Raw genomic sequence first — 24,400 nt, forward strand, 5'->3', positions numbered from 1 at the left:
CTCTATGCAAATTTCTTATGCATAGGTAGTTGGCAGTCTCTTTTTTATTGATTTCCTTCTACCCTATGGATTCGTACAGATACCGTACGATTCATTTCATTTTTTCGTACTCGTTCTGTTATGGTCTAATGCCCGACTAAAGCATTAGCAATTTAGTGCCCAGCCACAGTTATGGTGCACAATCTGGATGCGGCAAAATATCTAAGTGAATATTTCTATGGATGCTTATTCAATGCCTTACAGCTCGATCGGCTTATTCTATTTACCACCTATTGCAGTGGAGGAAAGGGGCGATCCTAGAAGCAGGGGCCATTGTTTCATGAACAATGCATGCTGTTTGAAGGGAGCTGTTTGAAACTCGTCTAACTTGCAGGAGTTTCCTTCTTCTGTGCTCTATGCATTGTGCTCGCGGTTTGGGGACAACAGACACAGCTTGTAAAATAATGTCCCCCACCTGGTCGTTTTGTTCTGTGGAACATGAACGTGTTGGCTGTAAAATTTTTTTCCACTGTGTAATAAGGGCTCATTCACCCTATAAAAATTAGAGCAGTGGCCATGTCTTCTTTTACTTGAAATCACTTTACTGTATTGTAATTTCCAGTTCCGGTTGGTTCTTGTTATAAAGGATTTTGAGTAGCTTATAATATTTGGTAATAGTGAAATTCATATGCAGGGTATTATATTCAGGGTGACCGAAAAATACTGTAATGCACCTCGAATTTTTTAGTACATTGTTCACATCTTTTAGCAGAGACATTATGGAAATTGTGTTCTTTGTGCTTTTTCGCTATAGAACTGGCACTTTTTCTGTTCTTGTTATCTAATCTTCTTTAACAAAAAATAGTCTCTGGACAGTTGCACCTCACAATTGTTGCCCATCGCAAGCAGGGTACGACGATACCAGCGATTGCAAAGTGCCACATGTTCGGTTGTGTTGTCAAACATGTTACTGCCGGCAGCAAAGTGGGAATCCATTAATTTGCTCAGTTTGGCAAAGGAGCGGGACAAAATCCCTTCAGAACACGTCATGGTTATTTTGGAAAATTTCCAGAAGCATCTTCAAGCCTGTATTAAAGTGCAAGGTTTACATTCTGGAAAAAAATTGAGTTCTTGTACAGAATCGAATGACCTTTCTAATAAAATAAATCGCCCATCATGTTGTTCACTTGTTGAAGAGTTATGGCTGGTTTTTTTTCATATTACAAGTATTTTTCAGTCACCAAGTGTTTTGTGATTTGAAAATCTGGTGCATGGGAGTGAAGCCCAGTCTTCAATAGAAATTTGTTGGTCTCTACTTTGCAGGATAAGTGATTGACATCAGGTTGCTGTTATATTTATTATTTATTTATTTATTTATTTATTGCACAATTCTCTTAGTTTTTCAGCATGGTAGTTGGCATGTTTATAATGTGCAAAATTTTCATGGCATATTCGGCTAATACACAACTGAAACTAGAATTTCCTTTCTTTAACAAAAAGCAGTTGAACGAATGTTAAGGGTCCTTCAGGGAGCAGGGTGTGGCCTTAGCATACCTGCCAACTCTCCCAATTTGCCCGGGAGACTGCCGATTTCTGACCTGTCCCGATTGTACATCTGGCCATAAACCTCCCAAAAAACTTCCTTAACCCAATTTCAAAAAATAAAAAGAACTACAGTAAAACAAAACCGGTGATTAAAATAACACGAGCTTATTTATTCAGGTCTCCCACCTGCAACAAGTTGCTTTTTTTTGCCCACTTTGGTTTCCTTTCTTTAGCATATCTTTATTTCGATTAAAGGAAATGACCTAATTTTAGCTATGCTTTTCTTGGTTCTCATTGTCTGTAGGCTTTGTTAAGACTGACAGAAATCAACCCCTACACTCCCCTTGGCCTCTAAGCTGAAATGTGCTCCAGTAAACACAAAGCGAATATTATTGCATTGCATGCATTACACCAAGTAATAGACAGTAAGGCCAGAGAAAGCACAAGGGTAGTTCAATGTAGAATTAATAAAGCTAACCAAGATGATAGTGGATGAAGAGGTAACTTGTCACAGGTGGGTGCGGAACCCACATCTCCGCATTAAGTGTACGATGAGCAATCTGTTATGATACGGCAATGCTGTTCCTCTGGCAATTTTCTTGAGCGTTTCGTGTCAAACATCAGCACTCCTTGTGGCCAAGGAGAAATACAATGAATGCCCTTTTAACCACATGTGTTCGTAGTATGTGAGCATAGAAACAGGTCAATAGAACCCGTTACTACTCATGGCAGTGACTCTGCAGAGCTCCAAGGCCTTCGTTAGCATTGGGCAAGAGTATGGGAAACTAAGGATTCAGTGTTGTTAATCACAGTTGTATGAATTAAACAGACGATTAGACCAAAGAAAGCGTAAGGAAAAGTTTATGACCTAATGAGTCGTTTGGTTTAATTTACTGATAAGTAGGTTTGTTGAGATTTTTTCGGTTACGTTACTCAGTTTTTGTGGTACAAGACACTTGAATTTTGGAGCAGATCAGATGAGTAAGAATAATTAAATAGATATATTGTATAGACTAGTGTTAGAGCCACACCACGGTTAAGGTCACACCCCAAACTTGCAACCCAAAAATTGCGAGGAAAAAAAGTCCACCACGAATAAAAAAACAGAAATACAGAAATTCCAAGCCATATTGAGTAAGTAGCAGATTGTTGCACCCAGTCAATTTAGTGTAGTTAAGGGAGACTAAAGGGAAGTAAAAATTATGTAGGAGTGAAAGGTCAAGTTTGAGAATGTTGAAAAACGCCATAATTGTCGTAGCAGTGCTAGTAATCTAGAAATTAAGGTAAAGGTAGGACCTATATGCGCCACTAGGGACGTTTGGAGCGAGCCCGATGACGTCAAGAGTCCAGAGTACAATTATCACTAGTTTCAAGCTACTTATGATAAAAAAGAACATTCCGAGCATTGGTAGACATATTCAAAGGCTGTGAGTGTTTCTGTTTGAGTCATGGAAAAAAGAATTTAACGTTACAGTTAGAACGACGCGGGTTGTGCAAAAGTTACGTTTTCGCATCAGTGCACTCCACCAGGCGTTGTCCCAGTGTCAGCTTGGTTATCGCATACTGCATCGTGTGCCTTGCACACTCATGAAAGTCGCTTTATGAAAAATTCGATGAAATGCCTGTCCATGTGATGTTCAAAGGTTGAGAGTGGGCTAGTTGGTGGATGATCATTATGTATATGGTAGGTAGCGCACTTTCGACGGGGACAAAAGAAACAGAAAGGACGAGTGTCAGAAAGGACGAGTGTAGCGAGTGTCGTGTCCTTCTGTTCCTTTGTCCACGTCGAAAGTGCGCTCGCTACCAACCATATAGGCATAATGACCATGTGATGTTGTGTAATGTGCCCTTCGGAGCAGAAATCGCAGCGTGCCTGCCGTATAGTAAAGGCGGGCAAAGGGACAAGGCAAATGCTACGTCAGGAGGCCTTCTCAGGTGCGCGATTTGAAATGCACTACGCTGTGCGGACCACTGAAACATAATTTTCATTCAAAATAAGCATTTCCTTGGCACGAAACAAGCAGTACGAGGTTCCTGGAACGCTATTTCAACAATCAACGTAGACTTGTTTGCCTTTAGTGTCCCTTTAAGAGCTTTAAAGTAGGAAGCCTCAACCCATGACGGTAAAATGAGTAAGCAGCAGTAGCGATGATAGTGAAGATAGTCAATTGGTGCCATGAATGTGTGTGATCACTGAATAATACAGCAAATTACAGTTCATTTCATGCATGTAGCGGATATGTAGGCCAAACGGCCACACCTCATCAAGATTTTGAAAGAAAAAGTGGGGCCCTTGCATGAGTCTAATACTGCATGGCATGCTTTCCCGTGCGTAAGCAGACGCATCATAATTGGCTCCTCGTTTATGAAGCACATGTAAGAGGAGCATAAGTTCTTTGCAACTTCTCATTGGTGCCTATTTACTAGTTTAAATGCTACCTCCTTCCTTGTTCAGCTGGTCGACATCAGCAGCTTTGGCTTGTATTGGAACACAGACTGCAAGCTTTTCATGGAATATGAACAGTCAAAGATAAAGGTGGTGTATTGCATAGCCTATTTTTGTCACAACGGATGACATCTGTGTGTTAATTTTCAGGCACGTCTGCAAGAAACAATCAGCAATGAAACTGTCAGGCCTAATGAGGTTTTATACAGTAAGTATAGCTCCCTTAGCATTTTCCTTGTTCACTTAGTGTGAATACTGTCATGATTTCTTTGTATATTTTTGATTTGCAGTAAGGTTTTCATAAGTGAATGAATGCCGGTTGCTACATATTTGGGACTGACTCAATAAAAAGTTAGTTTGACTTAGCCGCTGACAAGAAATTTTGTATTGTTCTAATATACCAATTGACCAGAATGATATATGTCCAAAATTGTCAGTGACCATCGTACAATGTCTTAGTTTAGCAGGAAAACGCCACAATTGAATATTTAAGCCCTTGACTTTCTGATGGTATGCTTGTGCTACATGTCCTAGTTGGACTCACTTTTTGCAGCAATGTCTGTGAATAAGTAAGCTGCTTTGAAGAAGCTTTTTCTACATGCTCTGGTTCCCATACTCTAATATACATGTGGACGTTTTTTGGCCTGGCTTTTCATTGCTTGTCATTACTGCCTCATTGCATAATGTAGTCCGCCGCGGTGGTATAGCGGTTACGGTGCTCGGCTGCTGACCCGAGGTCGCGGGTTCGATCCCGGCCGCTCGGTCGCATTTCGATGGAGGCAAAATGGTAGAGGCCCGTGTACTTAGATTTAGGTGCACGTTAAGAACACCAGATGGTCGAAATTTCCGGAGCCCTCCACTACGGCGTCTCATAATCATATCGTGGTTTTGGGACGTAAAACCCCAGATATTATTATTATTATCATTGCATAATGTATGTAGGCAATTTATTTACAAAGAGTTGTTTGAGTAAAAACTACAATTTGCAGTTACTTTGCATAAATGTGATAATAGTGGTGTGGTAATCAGTTGTTAAATATATACCAGGAAATAATTTAATTTGCTTACTGTGATTCATCTTCAGCTTTGGCCAAATCTCCCTGAGTGAAAAGTACAGACTTAACCTTTACTGTTTTTTTCTGGTTTTACTGCGCTTCATGTTGCACAGTCAATGTTGAATTTATTGGTCTCGTTAGTGCCTGCAGAAATTGGTCCGAATAGTCTGGTAGTTTTAAAAAACAAATGCATCTTCTTTTTTTTTTTTTACTACCCTCATTGGCTCAAGTAATCACGGCCCCACATGATTACAGCTCTGAAGGCCTACCAGTGTACATAATAAGCATCTCTTTTCTTTATTATGACAGGAAACTGTCATAATAAAAGGAGCACATGATTGAGGAACACATGCTTCATTGCAATATGTTGTGTATGCTTGGCTGTGGAACACCTATGCATTGTGGGAAAGCCTACAGTGCATGAGAGAGCATTTTCGAGGTTGCGAGATTATCAGCGTGGCGGCAGCAATGGCTTCGATTTATGCCAGTTCTGACTTGCAATCTCAGCAGAAAGTCTGAAAAATCTGAGGGCGAGTGGTTTCAGCCCCCTGAAATTTGAGAGATCCTTATACATTGGCTCTGTATAATTTGGCGGTGTGAAAAAGATGTTAGAACTTTATCCAAAATATTGGTTGTTGACTGTGTTCCAACTTTGCTGGCACCAACGATTACCCTGTTTAATGTTTTCTGGCAGTCTTGGAGGTTCTGTGGAGCACGAATTAATCGCCACGTCTCTTCCTAGTGCTCGGTCCGATTTCCTCGCTTGCCAAGTTGACCATGGACACTAAGCCAGAGATAAACAACTACAGCAGCACTGGGTGGTCTTGGACATTCTCATTGCAGAAATCAGCATCGGCATCGGCAAGCGCCAGGTTCGCTGCCTTCTCTACACCTAGCTTTGCTCTTGCATGAGTATGGCCATGGCCTTTATTATAATCTCTTGGAAAAAATTCTTAGCTGCCAGCTTGTCCTCAAATTTGTCAATTTTCGTACCTTATAAACTCATCGTAATAAGGGAGACTTACCCTGAACATTCTGTCAAAGCATCATCTGGATCACAACAGCCTGTCAAAGCAGAAGCCCCTAACTAAACCTTGAACATGTCTACCTTAGCGCAACGACGACGAGGACACAGAGAAGAGGAGACAAACCACAGTGCTGACTCGCAACTGAATATTTTATTAGAAGACAAGAACGAAAAAGGGGCACTTCTCTTTGTCTCCTCTTCTCTGTGTCCTCGTCGTCGTTGCGCTAAGGTAAACATGTTCAAGTATTATCACCAACTGGCCCAGCTATCAGTTCTTTACAACTAAACCTTATTTGGTCTCGTCTTAAGAGCCATCAGTTCATTGGAGCAGAAATTATAAGGTCAAGTGCAAGACAACAGTGTTGCCTGCGTACAAGATAGATGGTATTCTTCAGGCCACAGGCAAAGTTCTTGGTGAGCCTAGCAACTTGTGCCAAATAGATGTACCAACTGGATCTCATTGGCATTCATGCATTCATGGTGTCACTAGGGCTGACAGGGCCTTATGGTACTTAACAATGAATGCTTAATGAAATAATTTTATTTTGATTCTTCTTCATATTAACAAATACGTCAATATGAAAAGAATGATACATTTAATTTATGCATGTTGTTTCTTCATGTTGACATGCTGTTCATTTTCTTCTCGTCAGACATTGGCTGCCTTGGCTTGTTAATGTGTCCTGCAAGTTATGATGTAAATGAAACAAATAATAAGAAGTTGTAGTTATAGTGTTGGGTTGTTCTGTGGTTGCATTTGTTTTGATCACGTAATGCCGTTAACTTGTTGAGACTCGTTAAGGCGCGTTAAGTAATGCCATACCTACCTGTGTAATTGCAGTTTCAAGACATGCTGGCCCTCGCGGATTCGGTCAATCGGATGACGATTGCCGCCCACTTCAGGAAGTACAGGCCTGATGTCCCGGTGCACAACCATGCTAAATATGGTAGGCGCTATTATGATTTCATAGGGGATACGTATAATGAGTGATTAATGGCATAGCAATTGGCACATTGTTGGCAGCATAGCACTCTTTCTGCACATTTGCTACAACATGTGGAAGCTCTTATTGTTCTGATTTGGAGCACCTTTACCACGTACTGCTCCATCGGTTCTGTCTAATGCATAGATATCCCACACTTCTGAGGTTTCCGTATTCCTGTATTGGTATGGTCATCTTAAATGCAATGAAATTCATGGCAGTCACTTCAGGGGTTGCTGCTTAGTGCTTGTGAAATTAAATAAAGTAAGATAATTATGCAGGAACCAGTGTGCTTATGCTTTTCATGATTTCACCTAGGCAGTTTAATAGCTGGTCTTTCCTCCTAAATGCATGCACTGCACGCAGAATGCTTTAGTCCAACGTTGAAACCATATCGTGAATATAAACTACATTTTGTGCCCAGACAAAGTTAAATTAATTCTGGTATTAGCCTTATACAACGATTGATAGCGTTTCAGTCATAACACATGCATTTCAGGCAGAACGAGATTATACTTTTAACGGAACATGTGGGACGTAACTGAATAGAAATGTTTTACTAAAAAAGTTTGTCCCTGCATATGACTTAGTAAACTGGTCAACAAGAGAAAAGTTGCTTAAAGTCAACTCTTAGCTTAACGAAACCCGATTTCAATAAATCTGCTATTTAATGAAGAGCTTTCGATGCCCTGACACATGTTATGGAACATAATGTGCTGGAAACCTTGCAGCAGCAAAGAGAGTTCACGATCTTGACCAATTTAGCAAACCTTTGTGGAGAAAAGAGTAGATAAAATTTCGTGGGGTGTAACATTCATTTGGGGACGGATTATCAGCGAAGCTGTATTCATGTTTATGCTGTATACTCCTCTCTGCTCGTTTCTCCGGCTCGAGGGACTGCAGTTGCTGACATTATCCCTCAGACTCGTGACCTTTCGACGCATTCATCGCTGTGCAGGGTCCCGCTTTTGCTCTCTGTATTCACTCCACTGCTGTCAAAGCATCTCCGCTTTGTTAGGTTTTTCTCCCGCGTGAACACGCTGCGCTATCTCGGTATCGCCTTCTCCTGTTCTCTTGGTGCTGTAAATCATACTACAGTAGTGCCACCACACAATTCCAAGGCAAGCGCCACTGCGTCAATGCACTATGCGAACTGTGCAGTCCCTTTTTTTTGTCTACATATGGTGCCTAGATACAGAGCCAAGCTGGCCAAAGTACCCCCACCCTGGCAATGCTCCTGCTAGAAGTAAACAGCTTCACTATAAAAGCATCGCAGCAAGCCTTTTGTGTTCAAATGTCTTGAAATTAGTTTGTATGTTTCTGCAATTTGTACATGTAGATGCTGGCTTGAAGTTAGCCATTTTGTTTTTGTGAAATGGCCACTTGCAGTGGTAAGAAGCTCTGTGATATGGAGGTAGCTGCTTAATCAGAGCTAAGTGTAGGCATATGTCTTACTGTAGCGTTAGTCCACAATTACATAGTCTGATGAAGCCCGTACTGTCAAGGATTATGTAATATACATATATTTTGCTGTTGCGCTACCATCTTTTTTCCAGCGGGTACTTTCTGTTTAATACAAGTTCTTGACGTAATGAAGTAATTTTTAGGCCCCATAGACACCATTATGAGGAAACCAGCAAATGAAAGAAATGCTTTTGAAAGGAGTGTGCAGTTAGCATTTTACACTGCCTTGCTTTTTGCTGTCTCAGGTGGCACTTTGCATATGAAGCGATTCTGGAGGAGTACGTGAGACGGCGTAGGCGTAACTGGTCGCTGAAGCACATGCATGAGCACGTCCTCAAGGTCAGGGAATACAAGGACCAGTACAAATCAAGCTGCAAACCAAGCAGTCTTCCGAAAGCCTCAAGGTCTGGAAATCTATAATTATTATGTATTGTGTGTTTAAGGGGGCATGTGGCAATGAAAGCTATTTTTGTTATTTACGGGAATGAACTGATAGAATTTGGCATCCAGATGTGATTTGTTAGGCTGATATCATAACTAAAATTGGTTTTGAGCTGTCTGTTGGAGTTCTTCAGTTACAACACTTGACTCTTCTTGTCATCCCAAAATTAATTAATTAGACATGAGGTCATCAAGATTTTTGCATAAGCGGTTTCTCTGAGTGCTCGAAGTCATGCTACAGCAGCACTACCACACAATACCAAGGCAAGTGCCAACACATGGACGCACTTGCCAGCTGCGCAGTCTCCTTCTTCTTGTCTGTGTACTGTGCCTACATACAGACGCAAGGGCCCATTTTGAACTGTAAAGCTATTGGTTTTAATGCTCAAATAAGTACACAAAAAAATTTTGAGATGTCCTGCTAACAACTTCTACAGAAAACCAATCGTAAAAACCTGTGTGATGTGCAGACAGATATGGACAGCTTTACGGCACTCGCCAATGTTTCAGGATCTAAGTGCAAAAGACGAATGGTTTTACTTTTATTTGTTGTGAAATGGCAGAGCAGTGGCCGACAGCAATGGCGCAAAAAATGAAAGCTGAGAGAAGGGAACTCTGAAGGGAGCTGACCTGCCAAGGTGGTCTAGTGGTTATAGTACTTGACTGCTGACCCATAGGTCGCAGGATCGAATTCCTGCCGTTGCGGTCACATTTCAATGAAGGCAAAAATGCTTGAGGCGCGTGTACTTATATTAGGTACACGTTAAAGAACCCCAGGTGGTTGAAATTTCCGGAGCCCTCCACTTCGGCATCTCTCATAATCATATCGTGGTTCTGGGACATTAAACCCCAACAATTATTATAGAAGGGAGCTGGTTTTGTGCCAAGGGAAAGTGGCAAGCTTTGCATCTGCTGAGGTCCAATTTTCTCAGTTTTTGTTAACACACTAGTAAAGTGCTTTTTTCTCAACTTCTACTGCATACTTTGTTCTAATATTTCACCATGACGTAAAAGATGGTCCGAGGATTGCAAAAAAATGTAATAATAAATTGAAAAATAGAACGTTTTAACCAAATTTACCATCCCCGTTGCCTGTCCCCCTTAATGCGTTAAAAAAATTCTTTAACTTAATGTTTTCGAGGAGAACAAAGATTTCCTCAAAACCAAGCTGTCGGGTACAGTGGACATGTATAAATGTTGAAATATTTTTAGCTAACAAATAATGGTTAATCAACTATAATTAGTTCTTCACCTAATTTCTTTGAGTTGCACACTGGAGTTGACAAATCGTAGTCGGTGAGCTTGCAAGACATATCAATGAAATGAAGGGTGGTGCAGATTTTTTGGTACACACAATCCAACTTGCAGTAAAAGTGCATTGCTGTTCCAATTGCTTTTGAAATGGATTACGTTTTTGTGTACATACACAAAAGTAACTTGAATGCCCATGTATTTTATGACACGGATCAGGAATGAACATCTTAAACAGTTGTTGCCCTGTAAATTTGTTCAGAGTGGACATGCCTTGAGAGCTTACCAGCTCTAATACAGTTCATTTGCAGTATGTGCTGTAAGGTAATTAAGAAGTTCTGTAGTGGTCTTAGCTAGGTATCTTCTAATTAGCGTGATTTTAACATTTACTTGAAACGTGTACTTTGAACATTTACTTTTGCAGATATATTCCTTCTTTTTTCTCTCGTAAACTATGTTCAAGAATGTTCTGAAGCGTTCCCTTAAACACTCGGTCTGTTTATGCAAGGTTCTATGCCCTATAAGTGGGCTGGATTACAATTCAGTTTTTGCAACATTGCAGGTGCTTGAAGACGAGTTGGACGTGTTCAACATTACACTTGCACGACGTCAGGCAGAGCTAGAGGTGAGCGCTACACATCGCCGTATGACCTTTTTCTTACGCGTAAGCATTTTTTGACTGACTAAATGACAAAACTGTCCATCCATCTTAACCACATTCCTGTACATCCATGCTTACAAAATATGAACATCTGTGACCTACGTGCGACCTACGTGTACCCGCGGTACACAACAAATGTAGCAAGATAACACTTGCTATGAAAACATTTTCGAGTTTTGTGGAAGTGGAATAAAAGCCTCCTGCAGGACAAGATGTAAAGCCGACAGGGAAGATTGTAAACATCAGGAAAATTCAACCTTTGCGAAATTTTGATGCCAGGCATGTATTTCAGTGGTTGCGTTTTGCGTGTGCCATGGGGCAGTGTTTGGGACGCTGTCCCATGGGATGTGCATGAGTGCTGGAGAGAAGATGAAAGACTCCATGCCTATGCCGCCCGGAAACAGCGTTGCAGGGACGGCCGCTACCTACAAAAAACACAGTGCTCAGGCATCACTTTGACAACTCCTGAAGGAGATTCTGCAGTGTTTTTTTTTCATTATTTTCTTTTTTTTGTGTGTGTGTGTTGTAACAATTTACAACTTTGCTTCATTTCACTATCTTCTTTTAAACACTTATCGGTACAGGCATTTACCGGAGCAATGCATTGTCGTTGAATATTTCCTGCTATTTTTGCTGCAGTGAACCTGCCAACTTGAACTGAAACAGTTTTAAATAGCGAGTAAGGGGGGGGTCGCGGTATCTCTTGAAATATTCGTGTCATCGAAAAGTGCACAAAATCATGAAAAATATAATTTATTTTGGACAGAAAGATTCCCGATATCCCTCCACATGTTTTTCTTGTCCAAATTGTCAGCGATCACCTTCTGGGTCGTAAAAATGCATGCATGGGACCTCAGTAATGTCTTCGCATGCCTCAGCACTTCAAGCACGTGTTGCATTTCGGCCGTCATTGCTGCAGCGCGCATCGTCTCCTTCCACGCTGGCCACTGTTTCAAGCTGTGACGTGGAAAGCTCTCAGGCAATGTCCTTTGTGGTACACAAACTGCAGGTCATGTTATCGTCATCGGCAGTGACGAAGTTGTCGTAGGTGCAAGTAGCAACTCCCAACTTGCTCCCATCTTCAGTTCCACCTGCGATGTTCACTTCCATAGCCATCACTGTTTCAAACCCCGTAAAGAACTCCCTTGAGCTGCACACGATGTGCAGTTTCTGCTTTAGCATTGCACATTGTCAGTGACAATCGTGCACAGAATGGGCGGTGTGAAACCCAACCCTGCCGAGGCCAGTTCATATTTCTTTCGTATCATTCTCCACCTAACGTAGGATGTCAAACTTCAGTGACAAAGGCTTTCACTTTTGCTACATGTTGGTGAGGAACGGATCAAACTCGCAGATGAGGGAACCGTGTAGCGTGAACTGAACTCCGCAAACGATGTACAGAGCCATGCATAGACAAACACGCGTACGGAGCCGTGCACACGTTCGCATGATTCGCAACGGTGTGGAAACTCGTTTGGAACAGCCAGTCTTTTCCATGCTGTAAACAATTTATTTGGGCCGGGGTATATTGCAAATTCGTGTCACACCAAAATTCGTACTAGTCATGATCATTACCCAAGAGTTTTACTGTAACACCTAATGACTAAGCAGGTTGCTGATGATCTTCTGGGTTGTCAGGCCCTCATTTTGCAAATGCAGGTAGCAATACATATACAAAGTGTAAGAAAACACAGGCGCAAAAATGAGTAAACTGTTGCAAGGACTGCAAACATGTGAATACACAGGCTTGAACAAGAGGAAGAATGAGAGAAAGCAAATTTTGTGTAAGCCTGTTAAGTACTGTTTTCACAAATGCACCGCTCAACCAACTCACCAAACAATCTGTGCGGTAATGTGAGGACACAATTCACATCGAGGACCGTAGCAAAGGACGTAACTTCTTGAGCAAGCCTGTCTCAGCCTAAGATGTTAACCATTGCTCCTATCTGTGAGGTGATGGGGTGATTACGAGGAATTTGCAGTGAGACTAGCAACTTTGTTTCTCTTACCATTAGTTGGGTGTATTCGTAGCAATTTAGACGGACATTTTGCTTAAGGGGAGATGCGGGTCGAAAAACGCGAGTTTTCTAAAAAATTATCGATTTTTTGTTTTCACCTGTTTTGTTAAGATTAGTACCTCTACTGTTCTGGAAAAAAAAAATCAATGTCGAGACTCAACTGGAAATGCTTTAAAATTGTGTCTAAAGAGCACAAGGTAGCTGTCAAAAGGCCGAAAGTGTGACATCTTCGAGCACCTTGCCGCTGATAATGGGCCGCTCGCCATTGTCGACCGCATGAGGCGAAGAGCCGAGCCTCACTCTTCAAATAGCGACGGTTTCCCGCGCTTCTGCAGCGCAAGAAATAATAAAGAGAAGCACGCTTTTGCCGCCTTTTTCGAGCGCCGCGACTGGCTTTAAATCACGTGGTACGGATTGGGAGCCGCCGTTGGACGCTGCGCGCGTGTGTGCTGTGAAGCCTACTTGCAGGATCCGTGTCTCGTCGAGCAGCGCAGCTGAACAGCGCTTTTCTCGAGTGCTTATCCGTTATGGATGAAGAAAGCCGTAGGAAGCGCTGTCACCGGCCTGTCAAGTTTCACGCGGCGCACAAATTTCGAGGACGCCGGCGCAAATCAAAGCCGAACACTCAAACCACGAGAAGATCGTCTGCTGCCGCAAGGCGTAGTGGCAGTGACACCGATGCGTCCGACGAGTTTGCCGCGGCATTCGAATATGTGAGCGCCTCCCAGGAAAAGATCGGACTCTTCGAAGACGAAGAAAAATCACAGGACGACGAGTCTTCGTTGATTGCTGATATGACAGCACTGAACATGTTGGTTTAATCGAGGGCACTCCAGTTTTGAGCGTGTTCTGGAAGAGCTTGGCGCGCTCCTGCCTCATGATCTGGTTGCTCTTGGCACATCAAAGGACAGCACACGCCAGAAAAAAATGTCTCAAAAACTAACAGGAGAAGCAAGGGCTCGTCGGCGTGCGCTGAAGAAAAAATCTCTTGTCGAAGAGTCAGCCTGAAAGAGCCGTGAGGGCGAAACGTATGGTGCTGGCGCGTTTTAATGGCAGTGGCCACTACAAGGAGGATTGTTCTTTCTTGTGTACAAATTTTGTCGCATTCAATGACATCTTTGATAAATAAACATGCAATTTGGACTTTAAAACTCGTTTTTCTCAAAACACAAATTTTGCCATTTTTGTCAATGTGCCCCTCCTTTTTCGGGTACTTCTGGTGCTCAGATCTGCATGAAATTTTTTTCAAATTTTTTCCAAAGTATGAGAAATGCAATTATCTTGTTCACGTTTCAATACTTATTATTAATAAAAAAAAGTCATGTAAACTTTTACTAGGGTAGGAGAAATATGAACTTTCCACGTTAAAATTTTTCACGTCTAGTACATATTTGTATGAACTTCTTAATTAGTTATTTGCATTCCACACTTTATTTGAAACATTATGAACTATCAATTGTAAAAAATTATTGAAGTTTAGGTCTGAAAAGAGGGGGGCAAAAGGCTTAAGTTTTTCACTTTGTCATGTTGCAGAACTAAAAGTATGCAACTTGCAAGAAAACTAATTATATTTGAAATCAGCATAAAAAGTTCTATAATCAACTCAAGTTTCATTGCTCTAGGGTGAATATTAAAGAAAAAGTGTCTTCGAGTAGCATCTCCCCTTAATAGTGGTGTGCTTTCTTTGCGTTATTCAAGGCTGTAAAGTGGCTACCGATTTCTGTTGCATCAGGTTGAGGAGCAGCTACTGAACACCCCCAAGCAAAGTTGGTTGTCATCCTGGTGGTTCGGTAGTAGCGACCAGACCAGTGCAGCGTCTACGACCCAAGACATTGGTATGTATGTCGTTTAAAGTTCGCAACTTTCGGAGTTTCTTGCACAACAAAGGACGCTGTATGCAGTAGCAAAACAAATGAGAAGGTCATCTAGTTTGTTTTTAAACAGTAAGCCATTTAGCCAAATTATGCAGTCAGTGTAGCACACCCATACGACATGTAGCAGAATTGGAAAAGTGGGCAAAGATATGGAGCAATTAGGTTCGCCCCTGCCAGAAGATCACACCTGTGTTGTTCATGAGTGATATTAGTGTTAGAACGTACATTCAAGCTCCTGTCAAGAGCACACTTTGTACAACCTCGATTTCCAGCCAAAAAGAAACTTATAACCCGACTAACCATGTTGTCAGGTGGTGCTGTTACATAAAGCCCTGAAATTTTGTAAAGTATGGACACTCTCCTCCTCCGCCTTGGTTCCTCCTCGATTCTCCTCCCTTTTGCGCTCCCTTCTCAACTGTCCGCTGCCAGCATTGCTCCGGTGTAACAGACATTTCATAGAGTTAATGTGCGCAAGGCCAGGCAGTGCACGACAATCATTGCACTTGCTGTCTGGCTGCGAGCATCTTCATTTGTCGCACAGTTGTCTCCAGCGAGTTGTACAAATTTATTAACTGCACTCTTGCACTGTTTTGCAACTATTCTGCAATGAAAGTGTCTAAACTTGCGTAACGGTGGCCCATGACATGTCCAAAGGTTGTACGCTACAATTCAGCACGTAACTTTTGTAAAGAGCCCGTATCACCAGGTCCTGTTGCGAATCGTAAATGGCTCGTTCGAGACTGAACGCTAACGTCGTGGTATACAGTAGACCCTCTGAAAGCTAGATAATCCTCATCAATCTTGCCAGGTGAATTCGCAGGGTCTATCACTTATGACGCCAAAAGCTGGCAGGAAGAATGAGTGGCAGCCATTCTGAAGGTTCGGAGGGGTGTCACAGCTTCAGTACCGCACTTACGTGCCAATGTTTGTACCAAGCACGCACAAATACACAGATGGTGGATGACAGCGCTATTAGTCCTGAACGCGTCATTGCTACAGCAGTACACACTGCAAAATTGCACGTGCGCCTCCAAGGCTTGTAACGTTGTCTAGCGACGACTACGCCATGTATCTCGGTCGGGCCTGCACCTTGTGCCAAGGTACATAGTATGCTTTTCTTTCGCGGATCCACCACCTGACTGTCAAGGATAAAAAGGCAAAAAACCCCATTAGCTGTAAAAAATGATTACATAAGAAAAAGAGCCACAAATTGCAATCCTAAGGTGAGAGCTCGTGCCTGAGACCCATGTTTTATCATATGAGCTGTGCTGAATTTCGAAAGTTCTGAAATCAAATTCTTGCACGTATCCACGCATGCCCGTAAATTAGTCAGTCCATGTTTTTAATGTTAGGCACACGAAGTATAACTGCGACTTCGAACCATTCGGTGTGTAGCGCATAAAAAGCAGACCGTGTATTGTTGATACAAAGTGAAGATCCCACAGAAGCTGTGTTAGAGCGTCAAAGAGAAACAGCGACATTCTCAGTGAAATTTAACCTGTTTAAAATGCTATGACTCGCAGCAAATTGCACAAATCTCAAACATACTACACTGAGAAACTCATACTTAATTAACTCCACTTGAACATGTTAGCCTGAATTTCTCCATTCCAATTCGGTGCATTTATGTCTTTCTTCGTAACTCGTTGCGCCCACAGGATGATGTCGTGTGGAGCTTTTTGCCATTGCTAAATCTGTTTCAGCTCCGAATCTGTAGCACCCACCTATGGTGATGAAAAGCAATGGTGGCCTTGTAATCAAATTGGTGTTGCAACACAACGTGCACATGCAACATAACACAAGCAGCAACTACATATACATGCGATACATGTGCTCTCCGCCAGCGTACGGAGGGATCTAGCAATGATGGTAATTGAGAGTGACTGTAAAGAAACGAACTCTGCGCACAGTTCGCATGACACCAGTTGGCCATAATGATGCGGCATCGGCCTCAGAGAACTCTGCGCACAGTTCGCATGACACCAGTTGGCCAATAGCGATGCGGCATCGGCCTCAGAGAGGGCAGAGAAGGGAGAAAAGAGAGCTTTCCTCAAAGCTTTCTTTAAAGTATGTTGCTAGTTTACGAAGTTTCAGAGGCTTTACTGTTACAGGAACAACTTGCGCCATCTTTCACTCTACTGTGCAATTACACTGACCTTGGTGGGGCATCCGCGATAAGCTCCGGCAGCAGGTTGTGCTCCGGCCATTCCATTTGCACAGGGAGAGTGTAATTAAAGAAAGTGGTGGGACAGCCATACAAGCGTTGCTGATTGGCCGTTGAGCCATAGACTAAGGACACGACCTTGCAGCATGTTTACAAAGCCACCCCACACCTGAGCTAGAGGGGAGAGAGTAAACGGAGAAAGTGCTGCGTCAGCAAGGTGAGCATTACTGAGCTATTAGAGTTTGTATATGCTACCTTTAGGTAGCAGAGTGCACATAGATCTGGCTAGCAACCACAGCTATGTGGTGAAGTCGCACTTCGTTTTTGTAGGCGACATGCCTACCGTGCCGCCAATTAACATGTCTGGCATGTTGAAGACCGGCGATAAACATGGGCTGTCAATGACTAGTGTTAATTCAGTTCGCTGCAGCAGCGGTGTCGAGAAATACAAAAATATGCTCGAGCGTCAGTTTTCTCCGTAATGCATGGTTGCTAGCGGCGTTTGGAAGACAGATGCACAACTCTGCTACCTAAAGGTAGCATATACTGTAACTCCATGAGCCATGGGCTAAGGTCGCCACCTCGCGGCATGTTAAAGCATTAAAAAATTAACACTTCTGCGCTTGTTAATGCGCCGAATGAGACAGCCGAAGCAATGGTGCGCTGCCGGAGCTGATTGTCGAGGCCACGACCTTTATATCACATACCATCAGGAAGTAGATGGATGTAGGAGATTCATGAATAGTGCAGAGAAGTCAACTTTAGGGAATGCGAGAATCAAGCCTCCTTACAAAATTCACATCCACTATTCAGTTCGTTCGCTTGCACAATGTTTGTAAGCCATCTATTCATCAATCTGGAATCTCGCATCTCTGTGGAATTGGATGGGACCTTTATACTAGATTCCATGACCTAACAGTAATGAAGTTTCACTTTGGTTAAATTTTTTAGAGTGGGTAGATATACCACTGAAGCAATGCTGATCAGACCGCAGGGCTGTTAACATTTTAGTTTCTTGTTAACAGGCTTCAAGGCACTTGTCTCAGCGCCCCTTACCTCGGAGATTGTGTGGAGGGTTCGCACATTCTTGATTGTGGCCTTGTCATGCATCCTTTCTTAGGAGTGCTAACGGTGGCATTCTTTTTCTTCTCAGTTTTTGTATCAAGAACTGCTATTTTTGTCAGCTTTCTGTGATTTAAGCTCGAATTTATAGTAAAATATTGCACAGCGGCTCATCTTTGCTTGCACTATCTCGACTAGGCGTTTTAGGCAGTCTAAAATTTTGTTGAGTTTAAATTTACCAGGCAAGCCTTCTTGGCATTGTTATTCTTTATATGCACACCAACTACTACTGTGCACTGTTGGTACCAGAAACTGCTGAACACTACTTGCTGCCTGATATCCTTTCTAGCATATGTGCAGTGGAAAAACTACATTGTAAAGCTCCATTCACCTCTGTCAATGCACACATTTCTCATTTTGCAGCTAAGAAGTTTGAGAAAGCCATGACGCCTGAGGAAAAAGAGAAGCTGTATGCTGCTATTGGCTACCAGGAGAACACTTCAGCACCAATCTACCCGGTCACCGTGAGTGCAACTTCGTTGACTAGGCTGACGTTTGCACTCCTTTTGTCTTAGTGGTTGCACATTTACCTATGAGGCAATTTTTGTTTTTCTTTCCTTGTTTCAGTACGTCGCCAAGAGGCTGAATTTTGTGCTGAAGAACTTTTCATTGGCCATACATGATGAAGCGAGAGCGTGAGTTTGTGTTGGCAGCTTGTTGAAGCCCTTTGTTTCATAGTCTCCTAGCTTTGTTTGTGCCTGTACTTGTCTTTTCAGCATTTTTATGTAGACTTGCTTCTGCACTGCTTCATAAGATTGGTAGTCCACAAACACGCCATGACAGGCAGCTGCTGCTGTGTTCTGTAGATGTGTCGATTATGTTAACTAAGAGTGTGTGTAATTTACTGCATTTTATGGTTCTTTGTGTGCATGCTCACTTTGAATAGAGCTAGTTCGACAGGGTTCTTTTTTAACACGAAAGTGTTTATGCCGGGGTCCACCAAGTACTTCCGTCACGGTTATGACGTTGATAAAATGGACGCCAACGGGTGAGAACGAAAAAAAGCTAAGGAAAAGATCCGCCGCTGGGAATCGAACCCACGACCTTGCGGCCGCGACGGTAAGCGCCCGACGCTCAAGCGACTAAGCCAACTTTGCAGATGACGGACACTCCACGAACGCGCCTTATATCTTTCACACTCCTCTTTCTCCCGGTGCTTTCTGTCGGCGGTGTAGGTAGGCGGGGCGGAGCGGGGCGGTCCCGCCGTCTGTGAGAGGTGAAAAGAAGTAACGCGTCACGATCGACTTATTAGCGCTTGCTCCGAGATTGCGCGTGATATCGGAGGCCATGATTAAAGCGTCTCAATACCAGGGACACTGGCTGGCTGCGCTGGCGTCGCCGCACCCTAGACGCAGTTACCTTCTTTGCCTTTCGCTTCGTGTCAGCGTGCGCCAGCTCATCGGAGTGGTGCAGCTTCCACATGCATCAACGGAATTTCTCCGCCGCCGACTGCTTCGATTGCGAGAGCACCGACTAACAAAACTGCTGCAATACGCGTTAAAAAGGACACGATTTCGACGCGCGAATGTCGTGCCTTGGTGGAGCGAGACAGACAGAGGCCAGCGGGACGCACACGCTTGCGGCTCAAGCTACGAACCTCTCCCACCCGTGTTGCTGAAGCGCAGTGTGGAAGTGTATGCATGAACACAGGCGTCGGTAACCCATTACTAGTAAGCGCACACCGTGCCGCTTCTACCCTTAATTGACGACGTTTTCAAGAAGTGCATATCGGGTACCAATGTTGATTATGAGTTTGTTGATGTCATCTTCACGTGCGATTCACGATTCGCTGATTCCAAATATATGTTCACAACTTCAGCTACCACAACGGTTTAATCATAATCATGGGCGTTGGCGGTCGCGATGGAGACATGCCACTAGGCGTCAACATGGGTGCATCCACGTCAAACGGTGCTATAGCTGTCAAACACCAATAGACATTGTAGAAGCTCTCATATCACTACACGATACGCACTACTTCTGGGAAGACACGTTTCACTTTCGTGTTATACCGATTCCTATGACGGAGGGATCAGCCATGTGTTTTTTTGTTGTTGTTCCATTTACAGGAAGACCATCATCGTGCAGGCAATCCTGAACGACATGTCGGCAACTGTCGAGGAGAGGCCTAGAACAGAAGCCATGAAGTAAGTGTATTTTATGACAGGCTCTCCTCACTGCCAGCTAAATGTCTAGTGATGTGCGACTATGAAGGCATAGCTTTGATGAAATTAAGCGTCACTTTGCTTGCAGCAAAGCCGGAACCCGTAAATTTGCAAACAAGTTACATTCTAAACCTATTCACTTATGAGTCTGACATGTTAACTTTCACCTCATATTTGACCTTGATGTGAATCATATGAATTCCATTACCAATCCTGAAGGCTTATGGTGAGATTTAGCGCACGTGTACTAAATTTTTTACCAGGAGGCTTTCTTCCGCATAGAGTCCTCAGTTTCACCCTGAGAGGCAGGCCTTTTGTGGTGCATCATTTTTTTTGCGTTTCATCAGAGCACATTTTCGTGCTGTGCTTGCTCACACAATGAGATGTCCAAGTGGCTGCACACACATTGGCTGCCTGCTCTTTGCTGAACACTGCTTCATTCATTGCAGTGCGTACAAATTACACTTGTGTGCTAGAAATACTCTTGACAGCTTTCATTTGCCTCACAAGTAGGTATGTTTCACATAGTAAAGGCATAATATGTACCTTATTAAAGTACAAGGGGTACAAGAATCGTAAAAACAAAAAAAAATATCTGCACATAACACTTATCACAAACAATAATTATTTTGACAGTATTTTGCTTTACTGAAGCCATGTTGATTGCTCGTTCACACTGACCTTCCTTGGACATACATTCTTGAAGGGTTTCACTATGAGTTCATCTGTACCAGTAAATATTGATGATATTTCGCACTTCTCTAAAGGCATACACATGTGTGCCGGCATACTGTATTTTTCATGTATAACGCACACCGCCAATGACAAATTGTGGAAAAAAAAAATCCCCGCATATTGCTGTGAAGCCTACCTTTGCACCTAAATTTGCGCATAATTCACATCCAGACTTGCTTCGATATCGTGTGCTGGTTACATGGAGACAGTACAAATAAGAATCCTTAATGTCTTGCAAACTGGTGTTGGGTGTGCATCAGAATGGTGCAATCCCTTAAATGGATGGGTGCAAAAATCTGCAAAAAGTGACATAGAAGCAGCATACAGCACTTTCTTGCTTCATTGTGTATGATGTAGCAATCTTGCAACTGTTCATGATCTTATGCACAGTGTGTTTAGTGTTCACATGATGGTATTTGAATGTCTATAACTGTTACTCATTCTAAATAGCTCTGCAGTATGTCTTACTGCAGTGCTCAAAATTCACTCCAAGAAGCAAGCACTGCCACTTTACGTAGATGTAGACTGCCAAATGTGTCCCTCAATTTCTGGGAAGGCTTGTTTCTTTGAACAGTGGCATTCAAATACCATGCTTAGAAGCTTGGGAAACATCTCTTTAACTGCATGCAAAAAAAAAAAACACTTTTTTATGTCTTCACCATCCTTGGCTAGTGAGTTCATTCACTCGGAGCTGTTGCACCACCATAGTTTCAGCAACAGATGTTGCTCTCAACTAGCTTCCTTCATGGAGTTGCAGTCTTTCATTCAGCTGCGCAGTGGTCACTGGTGCCATATGCACAATATATGCACCATATCGGGTGCAAGACGGAGATATGCATGTCGAATTTTGGAAAAAGAAAACTGTATGCGGGTTTTTACGGTACTCACTTCCACTAGCCCAAACATAGACAAGCAAGCCGAAGCATTGTAAAGAAGTTGTTGGATTGCACTGCCACACTGTGATGTGCTTTGCGTGTTGATTTTTTCCCTCGGTTTGAATACATGCAAGTTCTGGTAATAGTACTAGCCAACAGTTGGGTACATGCTGTTACATTGCTCTGTGGAGAAAATGCTCTGGTGTGTTGCAGTGTGTTCACCAAATGTTGCACATTGAAAATTTAAAGAAAACGTGCGAGTGTCACAACCATACAGTAGGCCGCACTTGGTACCTACATTTCTGGTGGCCTATTTGCTATGTACATGGTGCATCTTTTTTCCCCCAGGCTGGAGTCGAAAATAGAGAAATTTAAGGTTCTTGGCTTTCCTCAAGAGCCGTCGGATTTCTGCACGCTCATCTCGTCTGAGATTGTTCAAGACAACGAAAAGAAGACTCTGCGTCCTTTTTGTTCGAAACAAATCCAATTGACGAGAAGTGTGACCAGAGGGTTCACCTTTTCGCAGAACCCGTGGAGATGGTGTACGATGCGGTACGTGACCATGTGTTTTAAGTGCGGAGCACTTTAGGGGCCCGGGCTGTCTTATGCTGTCGTCGCTTGGCTTAACGCAGGCAAAATCACGTATAAAAATAGAAAAAAAAGGAAGCATGCGAGAAATAGAAAGAAAGAGAAAGAAAGGGGAAAAATAGGAAGGAAAATAGAAATAAATAGAAATAAAGAGAGAAATAAAGACAGAAAAAGACGGGAAAAGAGAAAGAAAGAGAGGAGGAAAGAAAGAGAAAACTGAAGAGAAGCAAAGAAGCATGCCCAGCTCTGCACTTCCTTCAGGGCTTGGCACCCCTAATGTGAAGGTGCCTTAAATTTTAGTAAAGTAGGCAAGGGGCTAAAACACGTTGGCGGGCTAGTTGGTTTGCATCCATGAAGAGTGGTAAGCGCGACTAGACAGGGACGAAGAAGGAAAACAGACAAGGACAGGCAAGGGGCACTGTGTTATAGTCATGAAGTCGTGTTAAAGTATTAAACGACTTCTAGTGCATCATTCATCTGCAGTGCCTTAAGAGTGTTGAAATCAAGGGAAGAGGTGGGTCAGAAATGTTTAAAAAAAATTTTTCTGTGGGGGGGGGTGCTGATACCCACTACATAACTATGTTGCTTATTTCAAATGTGAGATCAAATTTTAAAAATTTGATTTGTTTCAGCTTTATGCACTTTAATTTCCTGCCACCATTTCCAAGAAACATTGCTTAAGACATATGCTGGTCTAGTTTGTTAATCATGACACAGTATATGCCAGTGCACATCAAAAACTAATACGACACAGAGTATAAGATAGACATATACATAAGTGCTTACGTGTCGAAATTCTTATGTTCTGTGTCCTTGTTTATGATTTGCGCCAGTATATGCTATCCAAGAAATTTAGTCCCTCAGGATTACCTAAACGGGGTGTTGGTGGTATAAATATGCTGTTCAAGAAATACCGTTCGACCAGCCTCATTGCCCTACGTACCTAGAACAAGAATTGCGAGACTTTGAAGCCAACCTCTTAAATGCTTTCCAGAGTTTCAGCGTTTGGTTTCCCTGCCCTCCTTGCTTTTTTTAGACTGTCTTCAAATATTGAGAGTTTACTGGAGGTGTTTTATCAGCCATGTAATTCACACTGCCAAATTGGGCTAAAAAATCAAATATCATATTTGTATGCAGATGCTGTACATAGGAGGCCCTGTTGCAGTCTTCAACTATGAGACCTTATTCTGTATTAACGTCCTGTAATCTTTCTAATCATAACAAAATCACCCTTCTTGGTAGCTCAACATGTAGGGTGTTGTACTGCTAAGCTCGAGTGTGCCGGCTCGATTCCTAGCTATGATAGTGGTATTTCAGTGGAGGCAAAATGCAAAGAACACCCGTGTACTTAGTTTAGGCACGCGATAAAGAACTCTAGGTGGTCAAAATTAATCTTGTGGCGCACCCCCACTATGGCATACCTGTCGTTTTGACCCCACCTTGGGGCTAGCACCATTGTAAATAAATAAATAATAAATACATAAAAAAGAAAAACACATAAAATGTTTCTTATGAACGGAGATGCTTTCAAGTTATTATTAAGCTTTTTGAATGCACTCACTGACATTTTTAATAGGCGTGTAGGATATGAAATGAGTATGGGCAACACGAAAAACTACAACAATGACCATAGGCAGTTCAGTTCTTCCATTAACCGTTTCACTGCCAATCCCGAGATAACTCGGGCGACGACACGCGCAAGCCCTGTCCATCCCGAGTATACTCGTCTTGCCTCTTTAAATCACTGCCTGCCGCGCGCGAGACAACTCTTGTAAAAAAATAATGCGGGTGTGTCCCGCCATGTATGGAGAAAACACATAAACAGATATACCTTGTAGTGAAATTTTTGACAACAAAGGGACTGCGTGCTTGCACATCAGCGTTGGCTCGGATCTCTTTGCGAGCGTCTCAGCAGTGCAGCAATGTTGAGTCGGCGCACCACGTGTGCACGTTATTTGACAGAGGAATAAATTCCAGAGCTCTTTACTAATTCTGACTTTGAATAAA

At 42.7% G+C, this 24,400-nt stretch overlaps 1 protein-coding gene across 1 annotated transcript in view; it reads left to right on the plus strand.

Moving 5' to 3' along the window:
- Positions 1–24,400, plus strand: part of LOC119394273 (intermembrane lipid transfer protein Vps13) — a 191,352-nt gene that overhangs the window by 15,194 nt on the left and 151,758 nt on the right. The window contains 15 exon segments of the mRNA XM_037661555.2: positions 3,980–4,060; positions 4,121–4,178; positions 5,768–5,843; positions 5,846–5,897; positions 6,894–6,999; positions 8,375–8,387; positions 8,745–8,863; positions 8,866–8,903; positions 10,754–10,816; positions 14,603–14,705; positions 18,394–18,494; positions 18,598–18,665; positions 20,100–20,177; positions 22,154–22,271; positions 22,274–22,357. Coding sequence (XP_037517483.2) covers positions 3,980–4,060; positions 4,121–4,178; positions 5,768–5,843; positions 5,846–5,897; positions 6,894–6,999; positions 8,375–8,387; positions 8,745–8,863; positions 8,866–8,903; positions 10,754–10,816; positions 14,603–14,705; positions 18,394–18,494; positions 18,598–18,665; positions 20,100–20,177; positions 22,154–22,271; positions 22,274–22,357 — 1,158 coding nt within the window.

The sequence above is a fragment of the Rhipicephalus sanguineus genome, chromosome 5 (assembly GCF_013339695.2).
Source record: "Rhipicephalus sanguineus isolate Rsan-2018 chromosome 5, BIME_Rsan_1.4, whole genome shotgun sequence".
In the NCBI taxonomy this organism is placed as follows: Eukaryota; Metazoa; Arthropoda; class Arachnida; order Ixodida; family Ixodidae; genus Rhipicephalus; species Rhipicephalus sanguineus.